This window comes from Hydra viridissima, unplaced genomic scaffold (assembly GCF_058129835.1).
Source record: "Hydra viridissima isolate aposymbiotic clone 2 unplaced genomic scaffold, HvirCarnegie_v1 scaffold_3, whole genome shotgun sequence".
NCBI lineage: Eukaryota > Metazoa > Cnidaria > Hydrozoa > Anthoathecata > Hydridae > Hydra > Hydra viridissima.
Window position 1 is genome coordinate 16695173 of NW_028324302.1, and position 14954 is coordinate 16710126.

General features: G+C 30.2%; 2 protein-coding genes across 2 annotated transcripts; one reads left to right on the forward strand and one right to left on the reverse strand.

Annotated features, from left to right (window-relative positions):
* Window positions 1–5802: 5802 nt before the first annotated feature.
* On the reverse strand, window positions 5803–9099 carry LOC145202315 (two pore potassium channel protein sup-9-like). The gene is made up of 3 exons (XM_090082843.1): window positions 9061–9099; window positions 6819–8300; window positions 5803–6712 (listed from the first exon to the last, which is right to left on the reverse strand). Exons 2-3 carry the CDS (start codon window positions 6970–6972, stop codon window positions 6150–6152), a joined length of 717 nt encoding a protein of 238 aa, XP_089938969.1. The 5' UTR covers window positions 6973–8300; window positions 9061–9099; the 3' UTR covers window positions 5803–6149.
* A 1435-nt stretch (window positions 9100–10534) lies between these two features.
* On the forward strand, window positions 10535–14739 carry LOC145202362 (putative small nuclear ribonucleoprotein G). The gene is made up of 4 exons (XM_090082845.1): window positions 10535–10663; window positions 10778–10800; window positions 14245–14369; window positions 14566–14739. The coding sequence occupies exons 1-4, from the start codon at window positions 10632–10634 to the stop codon at window positions 14614–14616; spliced, it is 231 nt and encodes a 76-aa protein (XP_089938971.1). The 5' UTR covers window positions 10535–10631; the 3' UTR covers window positions 14617–14739.
* Window positions 14740–14954: the final 215 nt, after the last annotated feature.

The following is a 14954-nucleotide window of genomic DNA, read 5'->3' on the forward strand; positions in this document are numbered from 1 at the left end:
AATTGCAACATTGTCAATTGCAACATTATCAATTTGAAATTATATCAACAGTTTGTAAAAAAATAATATTACATCAGGTTCTGATAAAACTTGTTTTGTAAATGTTTCGGCTAGTAGAAATATCAAAGCCAGCCTTATACATGAAACTCAGTATTTTTATTGTTTTTTCTTTCATAATCAAGTCCCTCAGCAAAACTTCTTGAATTCCACAAATTCATTGCAAAGTTTGAATTATTAAATCTTTCAAAGGGACTGAAACTAAATAGTTCTCCACTGCTATATTTGCAGGATAACGTTTTAACTTTGCATCCCTGACATCATTGTAAGTGGGGTAAATGTTATGTTCTTTCTCCAAGGCTCCACTTCTAATGCATTGATAGGAAGATTTGTCAAACTGGCATCAACTGTTAATGCCAGAGCTTCATCTGTTGAACATTTATTTGTTTTATCTTTACTGAGATATTTGAAACTTTCTTGGCAGCAATAACACCAGATGCATTTCTTAGTTTCTTACAAACAGCAAACAGCAAAGAGTAATTCTTGGCAGCAATAACTTTAGATTCATCTCTTAATTTCTTACAAGCAGCAAAGATTAATTCTTCGGATGAATAAGATTTAAGCCACCCGTCACTTTTTAGTTTTATTAGAAGCATCATCAAAATTAAACGGGTTTTCGATGTAACAATATACTTTGTCTTGCCTCTGAACATGCTAAAATAACCTTGTAGCAATTTGGTTTCAAAACAAACAAAGATGAAAATGAAACATCAGATAAAGTTGGTCTCACTAAAATTTTTTTTTTATAGTTATAATTTTTTTTTTTTTATAATTGCAATATTCAAATGCTCTAAGTCAACATAACTAAGGGATTTAACATAAATTAACTAACAATAAATATCGCTTTACATATATAGAAACTAAAATTAAGTAAATTGCAGAGATTAGACAACTAAAGTTTTTCCCATTTTGTTCACCTACTGTCCCATTGTGAAATGATGGAATTTAAATTGATGTTAAAAAAAGGGCAAATACCGCAAATGACCAATTTAGCTCCCGGCGCTTATTTAAGAACTTTATTTTTAGTAGTGTAGGCTTAAATGCAGTGGAGTTAATTCAGACGTGGAGGTTTATTCTTTCAAGCGAAATTCAAAAAAAAAAAAAATGTTTCTAGATTCATGTTCATGAAGTATATATTGCAAATAGAGTCATAAAATTGTATTTCTGTAACTTCGTTATCATTTTTATTTCCGTTAATAACCGTGTCTGATATGAAGTGGAAGCAAGAAGCCCCTCTTTCATGAACCACAAATGGAATCTTCTTCAACTTCTTTTATCAACAGCACCTGTTTTTTTTTTTCAGTTTTGAATTACCAGTTTCACAACACTGACCTTTCTTAAGGCGAAGCCCTCATTTTGAATGAATCTCAAAGGATTGGTTAGGATTTACTCTGTCGTTTACTGTATTTAGAGATGAGAGTTTATGGAAGTGAGGGTAACTCAATCACTTAGCGTTTTGGGAGAATTATAATTTTTCTTAAGTTAGAGTACGTTGTGCTGGTCTAAAAATAAAGTGGGCGCCAATATTCTTCATTTTGATTGACAATCATAATCGGCAAAAAATTAAAAAATGCGTTAAACAATTGTTTCCTACCTCTTTACAGTTACTGATTTTTTTGTATTTAATTCCTTTATTATGTTAGAGCGATCAGCATATAGATTAATGGATAGTTAGTAACGACAATTGCATTAGACGGTTTAAAGCAAGGTCTTGAAAGTTAACTTTTTGTTTAGTTAAATTTCTTTAGCATTCGAAGGAAATACAAGTTTGGCGTTTTTACTTTAAAATTTACGTGCATTATGAAATACTGAGTTTTTTTTCAGTGCCAAATCTTTTTGATTACGCACGAGGGACTGGTGTTTTTAATCTTTTTAATGTATTGTTCATTGATCTGTCATATAAAGCATTTGGTGCATTTAATAAGGGTAATTCAAGGACTGATTGCATTTATGCAATCAATTGGTTTTTTAGCCTTCATTGGTAAGTGTCATATCACTTAGCAACAACATAATTGCGTTTACAAAATATTTTAAAAACTGAGACTAATTTTATGAACTTTTGATTTATAATTTTGTAGCTAAGTTTCGTTGGTTGCTTTTATGAATTTGTAATTCTTAATCCTGTGACCCACTACCGCTGACTGCTTTTATAAAAATGTGATTCTTGACTGTGTGACTAAGTAACCCTGTCAGCTATTATGAGCTTTGGATTCTTATTTATGTATTTAAATAATCCTGGCTTCTTTCATGAGCTTTAGTTGTAAATATTTACACATTATAGTAATTTCAGTTCTGGGGAACTTCAATCAATTTTTATACTCCTGGTTCTTAATAAAGATCCATTTTCACAACGTAATAGAAAAACAATAACCATTGGTGAGGGTCCGATAGAATTTTTTTAAAATAATATTTGTTATAAGGTTTTGTAGAATTTTAAGATATAGTTTAGAATATTTAAAGGATCCCTTACTTTTCTATTGTTTGTTAGAAAGGGAATGTAACAATTATTTTTTTTGTAAAAAATATATTTAGTTGATTGATACTCACTGTTGTAAAAAATGACCAAAAACTACTTTGAGCTGACCCGAGAAAACTGCTTTGACAGGGTGAAACTACAATGTTTCCTGACTCCAAAAATGTAAAATTTGAAATCTAACTATTTCGTCCGAGAAAATAATTTCGATTTTTAGTTTTTAGTACTTTGCACAATAGGGGGAAATGACAGCTTTTCAAATTTTGCATTTTTACAGCATTCAAAAACTCTTCAAAATAAGCATTTATTACTCTAAAACATAACTGTCTAAAATTCACTTGAATAATAGTTTATTCTGACACAACTGATATAGTTTTTCATTAACAAGATGGAAATAATAAACACTTTCTTAAATAATTCTTTTAGTTATTCTAAGCCAAAACACAAAAACAACCTCTTGATTCTAAACACATAAAGAGCAAATGGTACATAAAATAAATTCTTCTCAATATTTGATTCTTCACAAATGCTTGCTGTTGTAGTCCACAACACATGAAAGAAGCCTCTTTGCATACTCAGGATGATTGCGGTCTCTTTTGTATCTCTGCCAATGTGAGCTGAAATTATGATGCATTGATTCTGTTGCCTGCTCACTAAAGATCCCCAAGGGAGCCCTTTTGATCTCAATGAATTGCTTCACATGGAAGAAAACAGCATGAACTTTTGGAGTCACACTGATGTTCATGATTGCCAAATATGAGTCTCTGAAGCGATCAATTTTTTCAAAAAAGTCATCCTCCAGAACCATACCAAAACATGCTGTCACCACAGACTTAAACTTTCGAAGGGCATCAATGATTCCAAAGACTTGAAAAGCAGACTCAGTCTCTGCAATTCTTTGAAGGAGGTCAAGATTGCTGAGAAGCTTGTGACAGGCATTCCCTGCAAACTGCCCACCATGGTATGGTTCTTGTTGAATGTGGAGAACTGAGGGCCACTTGACAACATTGGACCAAACTTCTGTCATGGCTTTGTACATGTGATTGACCACACCAAGGAGAAGATGGAGTTCCATTGGTGGTATGAGCTCCAAGATGAGTTTGTTTTCAGAACCAGATAGCAAAGGCTCATGCACTACATTGCCAAAAGATCTTGCCTTTTTGATATCACCACCAGACTTAGCAAACTCTTGATAACAGGCAACAAGTGAGCCTAGTGTCCTCAAAGATCCTGATTGAGAAAGATGCTTTGATTCTGTGTTGCACCAAGAGCAAGGGTGAGTACTTGCATGGCTCTGAAGGCCACAAAGGATGTTGGCAAGTTTCATGTCGCATGAGACAACAAAGTTGACTTTGTGTAACTTGATTAAAGACGAGATCTGCCTTACATTTTCAAAGTTTTCTGGTAGTCCTTCTGATAAAGCCACAAGCATTTGACGCTTTACACTAATGTCTTTGGCAGTCCTCTGAGTTAAAAGTTTTTTCCGTGGTGGTGACCTTGAATCACAGTGAGAATCCAACTCCATGATGCCAAGAGAAACTTTCAGAAATCCTCCACCTCCATCAATTCCCAACTTGACAATATGATTCTGGAAAACTCTTCGAGAAAGCAGGACTTCATTCAAAAGCTCGGCAAGATCTTTGCAATGCACAACCACAAAGTCAGTGGAGTTACTCTCTGATAAAACTTGGATGGTGGTTTGAGTAAAAAACTCAGACAACTGTTTGCCAATGGCTTCAAACTCTATAGAAAACTAGTCTCCACAATCTTGGTGTCACTGACTCTGTTGATGGTTGATGCCAATTTCTTCATGCCAAGGTTGGACAGTCCTGTGTTTAGCTGAACTTGTACAAGATCTTCAGTTTTGATACTGGGTTCAGGAAAAAGAGCTCTTGCACTTGAGCTTCCTAAAAATGAAATTGTATTAACACTTTTTGTAATTTTAAGTTTTAAAATTAAAGGTATTCCCTCTGAACCTGCCATCTTTATATGTATATATAAAAGTATCACCTGTTTTAACTCTAAGTGGTGGGCCGCCTTTAGGATGCGATATTTTGGCAGTACCACCAGGTGTGGAAGGTTTAGTAGAGATGACTTGAGTAGCTATTTGCTCTGCAGCGAGTGGATCAACTGTAGCTAGCTGCTTGAGATTCTCTCTAAAAGTGAATGGAGTGCACTGATTTGGCAGACCTCTTCCAACTAGACTCAAACAATCACCACATCTTTGAGGGGTACAATCTTCCACAGGTTTAGAATAGTCCACTGGGCTCTTCTCATTCAACTTCAAATGTCCAACTTGACAAATAAGACAGTTGCAACCTTGATCTCTTGTTGGTGGTCTAACTTTTATAGATGAGAAAGGAAACAAAGGTGGCAGGTTAACATCTTTTCCTTCATCTTTTCTCCGAAGAATTGTTCGACATGAGTCACAAATGCCTCTTGGCACTCTGGTATCAGTCAAATCAAGACTTGTAGGATAAATGGACAATGCTTGAGGATCTTTTCAACAAGGAACTGTGTCAACTCTCGAGAGCACTTCTTCAGACACAAGACACAGACAGATTTCCGACAATCTTCATGATTTTTTGAAAAATTTGGCATTTTGAAATTTTTCTCACACAACTGATAAGTGAAACACTTTAAATAAACATGTTCACTGCCAATTCCCGGAATTTTTAGCTTGTTTACAATTTTGATGCAACAAAATGTTTATAATATAGTTCAACCATGAAATTGTAGGTAAAATTTTATCTTCTGAGTTAAAATAAATACAAATTATACTTGCTATATAGACTGTTATGTTTTAGAGTAATAAATGCTAATTTTGGAGAGTTTTTGAATGCTGTAAAAATGCAAAATTTGAAAAGCTGTCATTTTGCCCTATTGTGCAAAGTACTAAAAACTAAAAATCAAAATTATTTTCTTGGACGAAATAGTTAGATTTCAAATTTTACATTTTTGTAGTCAGGAAACATTGTCGTTTCACCCTGTCAAAGCGGTTTTCTCGGATCAGCTCAAAGTAGTTTTTGGTCATTTTTTACAACAGTGTACTTCATAATAATTGATTTGATATTAAATGATTTTGCGCTTATTTTTTCTATTTTTTATTTTTTCAAAATTTGATTGAAATGGATTTATTTTGAGATTTCTTGAATAATTTGGTTCTTTTTTGTCCGTGTAAAATAACTCGGACTCTTAACTCCTCGTCGTTTCGGGGCTGTTAGTGGAGATATAATGCAATGGCCAAATATCGATACGAGCACGACCAAATACAAGAAAGTTAATCTAATTTAACCTTGTGTTATCAAAGAAAATAAAAAACAAAAAAGATAAATTCTTCACAAATAGTTGAAAAATCTTTTTATTACATAGGAAATTAAACGAACTACTGTTATATTGTTAGTAAAGAAAAATGCATCTTCACTACAACGGCATTACTAATAGTAGCTTGGAGTTCCTATACATTCTTTCCTAATTGCTGTAATTACTAGATTAAAATTATACTAAATCATTAAAGTGTTCTTACGATCATCTGAATTGTTAGCTGTAACATAAAGTTTTTCCTCTTTTATACAAGTGGTAATAATGACCTAAGGAACATAACTTAAAATCAACTTTCTTAAATTTCGTGATCGAGATCATGAGTCAGAAAATAAAGCTCTTCGTCTCGCTTATCACCATAACAACAAAATACTTTAGCAAATACTCCACGCCTTTCATTATTGATTTCAGATATTGCAGATCGAATTGACTGAACAAACGAAGCAATAGTTGCCCACGAGACCAGCTCAGAAACAATTAAAATGGTAGTTTTGATGTATCTTGAATCTGGTGGATAATCGGGAATATAATCTCCATAACCTATTGTTGTCAAGGTAATCACCCAAGTGTAAGCCGAATTTAACAGAGACCAGTTTGTCACAAACCTAAGAATAAAAGCTCCTGCAATCATTTCCCCAATAAGTAACCAAAATAGTACAAATCCAGTTTTTGCGTGTAGATAAGAGATCTTTTTCCTTCCAGTACAGCAATGGTCAATGCAACTCACAAGTTTAATTGTGCAGTGGTTGATTAGCATCCCATATGATGACAAACAAAGAATAAATAAAGGTATCCCAATGATTGTGTACAGCATTGTTAGGACTTTTCCAAGATCCGTTTTAGGATATATGGCGCCGTAACCTAAATTCAATTGGATTACAAAAAATATATTTTTTTGAAAAACGCTGTTTAATTCATTTCTTTAAAAAAGAAAACCAAATAATTATACTTTTGTACTTTTTATTACCTATGGTTGTAGTAGTGGTCCAGCAAAAATGAAGAGCGTCCTTGATCCTTAATGACTCAACCTTTTGAAACACGAGCATTCCGCAGAACGTCGACAAACCAAATAATAAAGAGCGGTGCAACATCATCAGCAGTATGCGTAAAAGCTTCATCATTTTTTTAGGATTTCTAAATTATAACAAAGTTTTATGTTTCTCAAAATCTTCACATCCTTTTTTTTAATTTTAGATAATGGATATTTTCTCTAGAAATCGTCCAAGCTAATTCAATTCAACACCAACCAACACGAATATTCACAAAGGTTATCAACCTGGTATTAACAAGATTGTTTTACGTAAAGAATGAAGGTCAGTTACTAAAATCAATATGTGTAAATTTTTGAAAAATCTTATCATTATATATCAAAAAATACAAACAAACTTTAGTCATTTTTATTTTATATTCAAATATCAAACCATTTTCAATCCAAGATTTAAAAAAAGGTTGTGCAAGTAAGAACAATTTTTGGAGAGTATCTTTCCATGCAAACACATACTAATTTTCTTAAACGCAAAACACACCGGTATATATACTTGATAATATTTTTTTTTTTGTATTTAGGACATCTGATACACAAAAAATCGTCCTAAAGAAGGGTTTTTTTTCACCCTTTAGTATGCTTTACAGGCAAGTAAACATATTTCTCTCCCATAGTAGCTTCCACCAAATCTTCGATTCATTTATGAATAAAAAATCAATCACACCGTAACGTCTAAAACAAGACTTATACACCCTAACGGAGCTTTTATAAAAAAATAAATTTCAATCATCAAGAATTAAATATCTTTTAAAAAATGCTTCAGACTTAAGTTTCAATTAACAAATTTTTGACAAAAAAAGAAATATCCTGATGAGTGCTTTCTCCCTCTTAAACAAATTAAGCTCTAAAACTCAGATTAGTAATTTTAAATTATATTAACTATTATCAACTGCGCCATGCGTTTTGTACGGTTTAAACATTTTCTCGTATGGTTTCAAATTCGTATTTTAAAGCTTTTACAAATAGCTTATAAATAAAATATTTCAAACAACATTCAACAATAGAGAAAAAAAAACTGAAATCTCAAACAGTCATTGCCGTTATGTATTATTAATTTATCTATGAATAACTGTTTAGAGTTAATTTATTTGATAGCGTTGAGAAAAAGCAGCGATTTTAAAATTTTTTCAAAAGTAAACGATTGGTTATTCAGATCAGTGTAGCCAGCATTTTTATCATATAAAATGCCAAAAGCGTGAATGCAAAATACCAATATAATTCCTTTTCAAAATGATTTCCTTAACTTTATTTTGAACAAACTCCATCAAACACTGGAATTTGAACTTTTTACTTCTAAAGAAACAAATACTGTTTAAACATATTTGTGCCAGCTTAGAGGTTATTTCAAAACTGGATCAACAAGTTAATCTTTGAATTGTAAGTCAAAAGGTGTTTTTAATCATCCTTAAATATCATGAGGAGCAAAAATTAATTTCTTTTTTTAAAAAACAATTTTTTTCTAAAATAAACATTTTTTCAAGAACTTTAATTTTTATCAAAATGCCAAAATAATACCATAATGCCATAAAATGCCATTTGGTCCAATAAATGCCAATTTTCTATAATGCCATATGGCAACGCTGGTTCAAATCTTAAGCATGCTAATACTGTCAATAAATTGAATTGCATGTTTAATTAAATTGAAATTTTAAGTCTGAATTTTTAAGAATTAAAACTAGTAAATTTATTGTAATTACCAAAAAACCACATTTTGATTCTCAGCTGAAAACAAAGTCGTTATTTCTTCCGACCTTCCGAACTATTTAGATAAAATAATGTTGACATTAAATCATTTCATATTGCAAGGTACAAAAACGACACCGAACTATTTAAGGAAGTGTGGCGCATAAAATAAAGACAGAAAACCATTAATTAAATTAAACATTATCAGGAAATGTCAGCCTTACCAACCAACCACAAGAAGATGCGCCCTATGCTTAAATGAAAAAACTGAATTCTCCATCTATATTGGCGCAAATTCGTTAAAACAAAAAACAAGAACTCTTGAGCAAATGTAGAATAATGAATAAATACATACTTGCGTCATTTGACAGTAAGGACTAACGTAAAACCATTAATAAGAACAATTTGTTTTTTAACGGCGTTTTAAGGGCGCTTTCTCTTTTTCTATAATGTGTCCTTTTGTAACGGTTTTTCATTATACATTTTGGCTGATGATTGCAGGTACGATACTTTAAGTACCAAGAAAGTTGTCACCCCTTGTTGTATTTAAAATGTAATTGTTTTTACCAGCGGGCTATTGATTACTCTTGAATGAAGAAGTCTTTTACTAATCAAATAAATATATACACGATGTCAACATTCAAGTCATATATATTACATATATATTACATATATAATATTTATATGACTTGAATGTTGACATCGTGTATAAGAGTGTCGATAAGAAAACATCAAATAATACGAGTTTTTTAAATATTGATAAGAAATTTATCACAAGAAAATTTCGCTGGATTACGCTGCATCATCAGCACAAAATTATTTTAACTTAAAAGAAACAGTTTAAAACTAACTGACGTCAGCAGTTGAATGATTTCTTTTTTAATTTTTTTACGTAAAAACGTGAAAAAAGGAGTGAGCTTGTGTTTCTTTACATTTTTGCAAAAATGTATACTGGTTCTTAGATTTAGTTACCGACTTCTTTAGTAACTGTTCGTTTGTAAATATCAGCTCCGTAATAAGCTGTTATATATGACTTGAATGTTGACATTGTGCATAAAAGTTTATGTTATATTAATAAGAAAACATCAAATAATACGAATTCTCAAAATACAAATATTTGATCTAAATACATGTGTATAGGAGTGTATCTAAAGGAAGAAGTCATTCAACTGCTGACGTCAGTTAATTTTAAACTGTTTTTTTTAAGTTAAGATTATTGATTGTTGTTAGAGAATTCGTATTATTTGATGTTTTCTTATATATATATATATATATATATATATATATATATATATATATATATATATATATATATATATATAATCATAGGGTACTTTCTATGAAAAAGGTCTACTTTTTGACAATAGGTGTCATAAAAAAAAAAATAATAAACACCAATTATAGAAAACGAAAAGAGTTTGTCACAACCATTACATCGCTAAATTTTCAATTTTGATATTTAAATATTTTATAAACTAAATTGAAAACAGAAGAAAATGAGAAATATTTTGTACCGTTTAAAATGTAATTTACTTTAAAAGAAATTCAGATGTTTTTTTTATTCAATTTGAGCTCGCCTCTCTAGTTTAATTGAGCTTCTAATGTACAAACTCACGTGTACATTAGAAGCTCAATTAAGCAAGAGAGGCAAGAAAAAAATTCAAAGCTTGAATAAGCATTAGAACTAAACGATGCAAATATTAAAAGCTTAAATAGGCTCAAGAGACGATCTCATGCGAGTATTGGAAGCTGCACTTGACTCTCCCCGAGCTTTGTGCATATTATATTGCTTTAAAGAAGCTTAATGCAAAAATGGCATCTTTTGTTGATATACTGTATTTGCATTTAGTAAGCATATTTTTACTTCCGAACTGAAAATATACATTTTCCGCTTCTCATAAAAAATGGCTCTCGTTTGTTCTCTTTTGTTGCGGAGCAAGTATCGGACCATGTGAAAGCATAATTCAGACTAATGTATAAACGAATAGTGCACGCTTTTTACTACTGCATTGTGACATTCAAGTATATTCGGCGGTCTGCTTTCAATTTGAAATGTCAAAGACAAATCCACCTGAGTTGAAGAAGTTAGTTTTTTTTAGAATTATTCATAGTTTTAATCAGTTTAAATTGATTTGTAATTGATTGTATAAGTTTGTTGCTGCATTTTTTTTTAAATAAAATTTTATTTAAACTTTTAGATATATGGACAAACGTCTTCACTGTAAGTACTAATGAATCTTGTTCATTTTGATTAATAAAATTACTAATACATGAAAAGGTTTCTTAATATTGATATTTTACTAAAAAAATACTAAAAGATGTTTTTGATAAATAAAATTGTCTAGTTAATTTTTATTTGCTATGCATCTGATTTTTGTTTTCAAGTTATTCACTCAAAAATGATAATCTTACCAGTCTTAAAATGTAAGAACATGAGAAAACTGCTGTAAATAATGTTAGAGTCATGAAATGTGTGGACATCTTAACCAAGTTTTGGTTTTAAAAAACGAAGTTTTTTAAAACCAAAACTTGAAACAAAAAAGAAGAAAAGAAAAAGAATTTTTTAATTTTTCCACTTTTTTTCATTTACAAAGTTCTTCAAAATTAAGTTTTACCAGAACTTTTGGGATAAAATTTCTTCATTCTTTCTTAATTAGACAGGGATGTTTTAGGACAGAGGTACTTTTAACTGTTACCAAAGACAGGGATATTGTAAACTGCTACCAAATTTAAATAAAATACATTTTTAGAAATGTGTGATAGACCCTGTTTTTACATTAATTTGTTGACAACTACAAAAATTGTTTACACAGAACTTTTCTGATGTCAAACTTTTTAACTGGTCAACAAAAAGTTCTATTACAAGTTAAAGTCCATTTGCTATAATTACTTTATTTCTATTATTACTTGCATTACTTTTTTTTGTACCTTTTGAGATTTTAAAAACTTGAGAACCAACAGATATTTTAACAAATAAAATATTAATTTATTAGCAATAGTTGTTTTAAAATCAAAAAATTTTTAAAAAAGAGTAATATATTATAGCAGCTACACACCACAGGGTGTTTTAATTTTTTCAAAAGTAATTTTGAAAAATGACTTTTAGCTGATAAACCTATGGCTTATGGGTGTAGTGAGTGTAAAACTTTCAGATAAGTTTCAAAACAATTTAAAACTCATCATACATACCCAAATTAAGGTATGTATATTTTAAAAGTTTTTTATCCTACCTTTAAACCTATCATTGCTTTAAAAAGGAATACACCTTTATGTTATTGGGAAGCACATTTTTTAGCTCAGAGATATGACTTTTACAAGATAACAAACATCCTGACTGCTTGATCCTTAGAAATCAAGAAGCATTTTCCAATTAACTTTATTACAATGGAGTTTCAAAAAGTGCACATTATGAGTATATTCATTTCAAGAGTAAAAACAGTTAATGAAACCTTGGCTCTAATAATTTAAATAACATTTTTTAATGCATTATTTTTCTAAGTATCACTTTCAGCCTACAGCATGTGGTTTTTTTGTATGTCGTTGCCCTAAATGTTCTCAGTAATTAATTTTAGATTTCAGTTCTCTGCTCTTTAATTTTTCATATTTATCACATTTCCACAAGGGCTATTGTATATATTTTGCTTTTAGATATGTAATGTTAAAATTGGATCTAATGAATTAAAATAAAAGGTTTTTAAAAGTATAGGCTGAAGAAGAAACATTATTTTTTTTAGATGACATGATACTAATGCAAATATACTTATTAGAAAAGCAAGTAAACAACCTGTAATCAATGAAAATGTACAAATCTGCTGAGCAACTGAAGGTCTCAAAAATTACAATTTAGAGTTAAGTATAAGAAAATTTCCAATTCAAGATACAAAATAGTACTACAAAAACTACAAAATAAAACATTTTCTAAGGCACAAAGGTTTCCCACCAGGCTGACTTAAGTGTATAGTACTATTTAAGGATCTTTAGACCTTCATGCTACTTGCTCAGCATCAAGTCTGCTTTAGCCAACAACCTTAAATTTTCATGTTTAGTTTTTGGATTGCAGTGTAAGAAAGACTTTGAACACATTAACACTTTTCAGCAATATATGATGCCTCCTGTTGTGATTTTGGTGTTGTAGTTTCACACATCATTATTATAGGATACTTTTATGTCCCTTTCAGATTAGAAATATGATAGATCAGACTGTCACAGTTTGGTGAAACATTTGTAGAAAACTTGATAGAAATAGTCTTAAAGTTGTAGAGTTTTGGCACTTTTTAGTGTTCCTCTCATCGAACTTTCCAAGCTGAAAACAACTAATACAGGTAGCTAATCTTTGAAACATCACTTTGAACTACTTACATCACTCTAAACAAATTATCTTGATGCAAGCCTCAGAAATTTTTTTTTTCTCATGTAGATGATGGCATAAATGGACTTTCTATACTGTTTATCAGTCTTAGAAAATTTGGCACTTTTAATTATTAGAAAAAATCATTGAAAAATATTTAAATAAAGAATTCTTTAGATAAGTGTTTATTTCAAAACTATTATGGCTCTATTTTTACTCATCAGTAGTAAATTTATTGAAAACAATGAAAAAAATATAAAATATTTTTTGTTTAATAAATTATTTTCAAAAAATTTGTTTTGATCTTTTAAAAGGAAAAAAAAAACATCCATTTCAGTGGCAAAAAAAAAAAAGTTAAAAATGATGAAAGATCAAAAACTTTAAAAAAAATAGTGAAAAATGATGAAAAAATAAAAACTTAAAAAAGTCTTCAAACTGTAATTTCAAAATTGCTTGCAATAAGCTCCTTCAAAAGTTTTTTTTTTTTAATGTTTAGTTGCTATTAGATCCCTATGTTTTCAAACTAAATTGTATTTAAAAATGAAGCAAATAGACTACATTAAAAAACCTAGCTGGTGCTGTACTTTTGTTTAATTACAGATTCAATTTAACACACAGTTTTTGTAAAATTACGAACTCATAGCATGTATGAGAAAAACTGTTAAAAACATTTTTTACAGTCATGGTCAGCCATACTTAGATGAAAAAGGCTACCATTTACTATCACTACCAAATGCTTATATGTTTTAGTATATTAAACACATAGATGATAGGTTTTTAAAAAAAATTGAATTTCACTTATTTATACTCAAATATGAAAAAAATAGTGGGTGATTTTAGTAATTATTTTCCAACTTATTGCACCAAAAAACATCAGGTAGAATTTTTTATCTCTGGCCTTTTAGTCTTGTTGATGTTGATATAATTTGTTGTTGTTGTGTGTTGTGCTAATGTGTTGTGTTGGGTGTTGTTGTGTTGATGTTGATGTTGATATGAAGTTTTATTATAATTATAGGTTTAACAAAATTAATTGCGAATAATAAATATATTTTCACTTGGATAATGAAGTGTCAGTTGTCACTGGATTAAAACTTATTTTCTTATTTAATTATTCTATTTATTCTTTTGTTAGTAATTTAAATGGGGTAACCAAACTTTTAATAACACAAACGAAAACTAAAGTTCGGCGATTTTTGAGACTCAACGAAAATATTTTTGAAATAAGTTTTTATTACATCAATTAAAGATAACATGCATTACAAATATAAACACGCAGAAACATCAGTTTGATAAACTAAATTATTAATTTTTGTTTAGTGAAGCTAAATGGTAACCGGAGTGTCACTGGCATTCTGCGTGGTTTCGATCCTTTTATGAATCTTGTAATTGATGATGCAGTAGAAAATACAAATGCTCAAGAGAGGAATAACATAGGAATGGTGGTAATTATGTATTCTTAGCATGTTATCTTATATAATGAATTTTGTGTCTTTCAGAACCAGTGCTATAAAAAAAAACTATTTTTCGAATCGATAAAGTTTTTAAATCACCGTAGAAAAAGCTTTTTATTGTTAAACATTTCAGTTTTTAATTTCTGTCAATTTGTTATTTATTAAATATAAAAGAAAAATGTTTAAGGTAATTCGTGGAAACAGCGTTGTTTTGATGGAAGCCCTGGATAGAATTTGATAGAAACACGCATTCAAGCTTGTTGTTCTTTGAATGAAGTAGAGGAATAAGCAGGAACCTTACAAGGCTGCAGATTCAAAATTTGTAAATATATGAACGAGATAATATTCCGTAAACCCGTTATTGTGTACACTATGTTAATCGTCAACTTCAGGCAAAACAATCATGATAACAAGTGATCCGGAAGCGAGATCTAACTATAATTCTTTTTATCAGCTAAAATTTTCTACGATAATACTGTAAGGAGTCTTCTTATAGTGACGCCGTTTAAATAAAAAACCACGACGTTTATAAATTATTAACAAGGCTTGTTTATATATGAGAATTAGCTAATATTC

Coding starts and splice junctions, on each gene's coding strand:
- LOC145202315 (XM_090082843.1), bottom strand. CDS start 6,972: ATGATGAAGCTTTTACGCATACTGCTGATGATGTTGCACCGCTCTTTA. Junction 6,713..6,818: donor GACCACTACTACAACCATAG/GTAATAAAAAGT, acceptor AATTGAATTTAG/GTTACGGCGCCATATATCCT.
- LOC145202362 (XM_090082845.1), top strand. CDS start 10,632: ATGTCAAAGACAAATCCACCTGAGTTGAAGAA. Junction 10,664..10,777: donor AATCCACCTGAGTTGAAGAA/GTTAGTTTTTTT, acceptor TTAAACTTTTAG/ATATATGGACAAACGTCTTC. Junction 14,370..14,565: donor GGAATAACATAGGAATGGTG/GTAATTATGTAT, acceptor AAAATGTTTAAG/GTAATTCGTGGAAACAGCGT.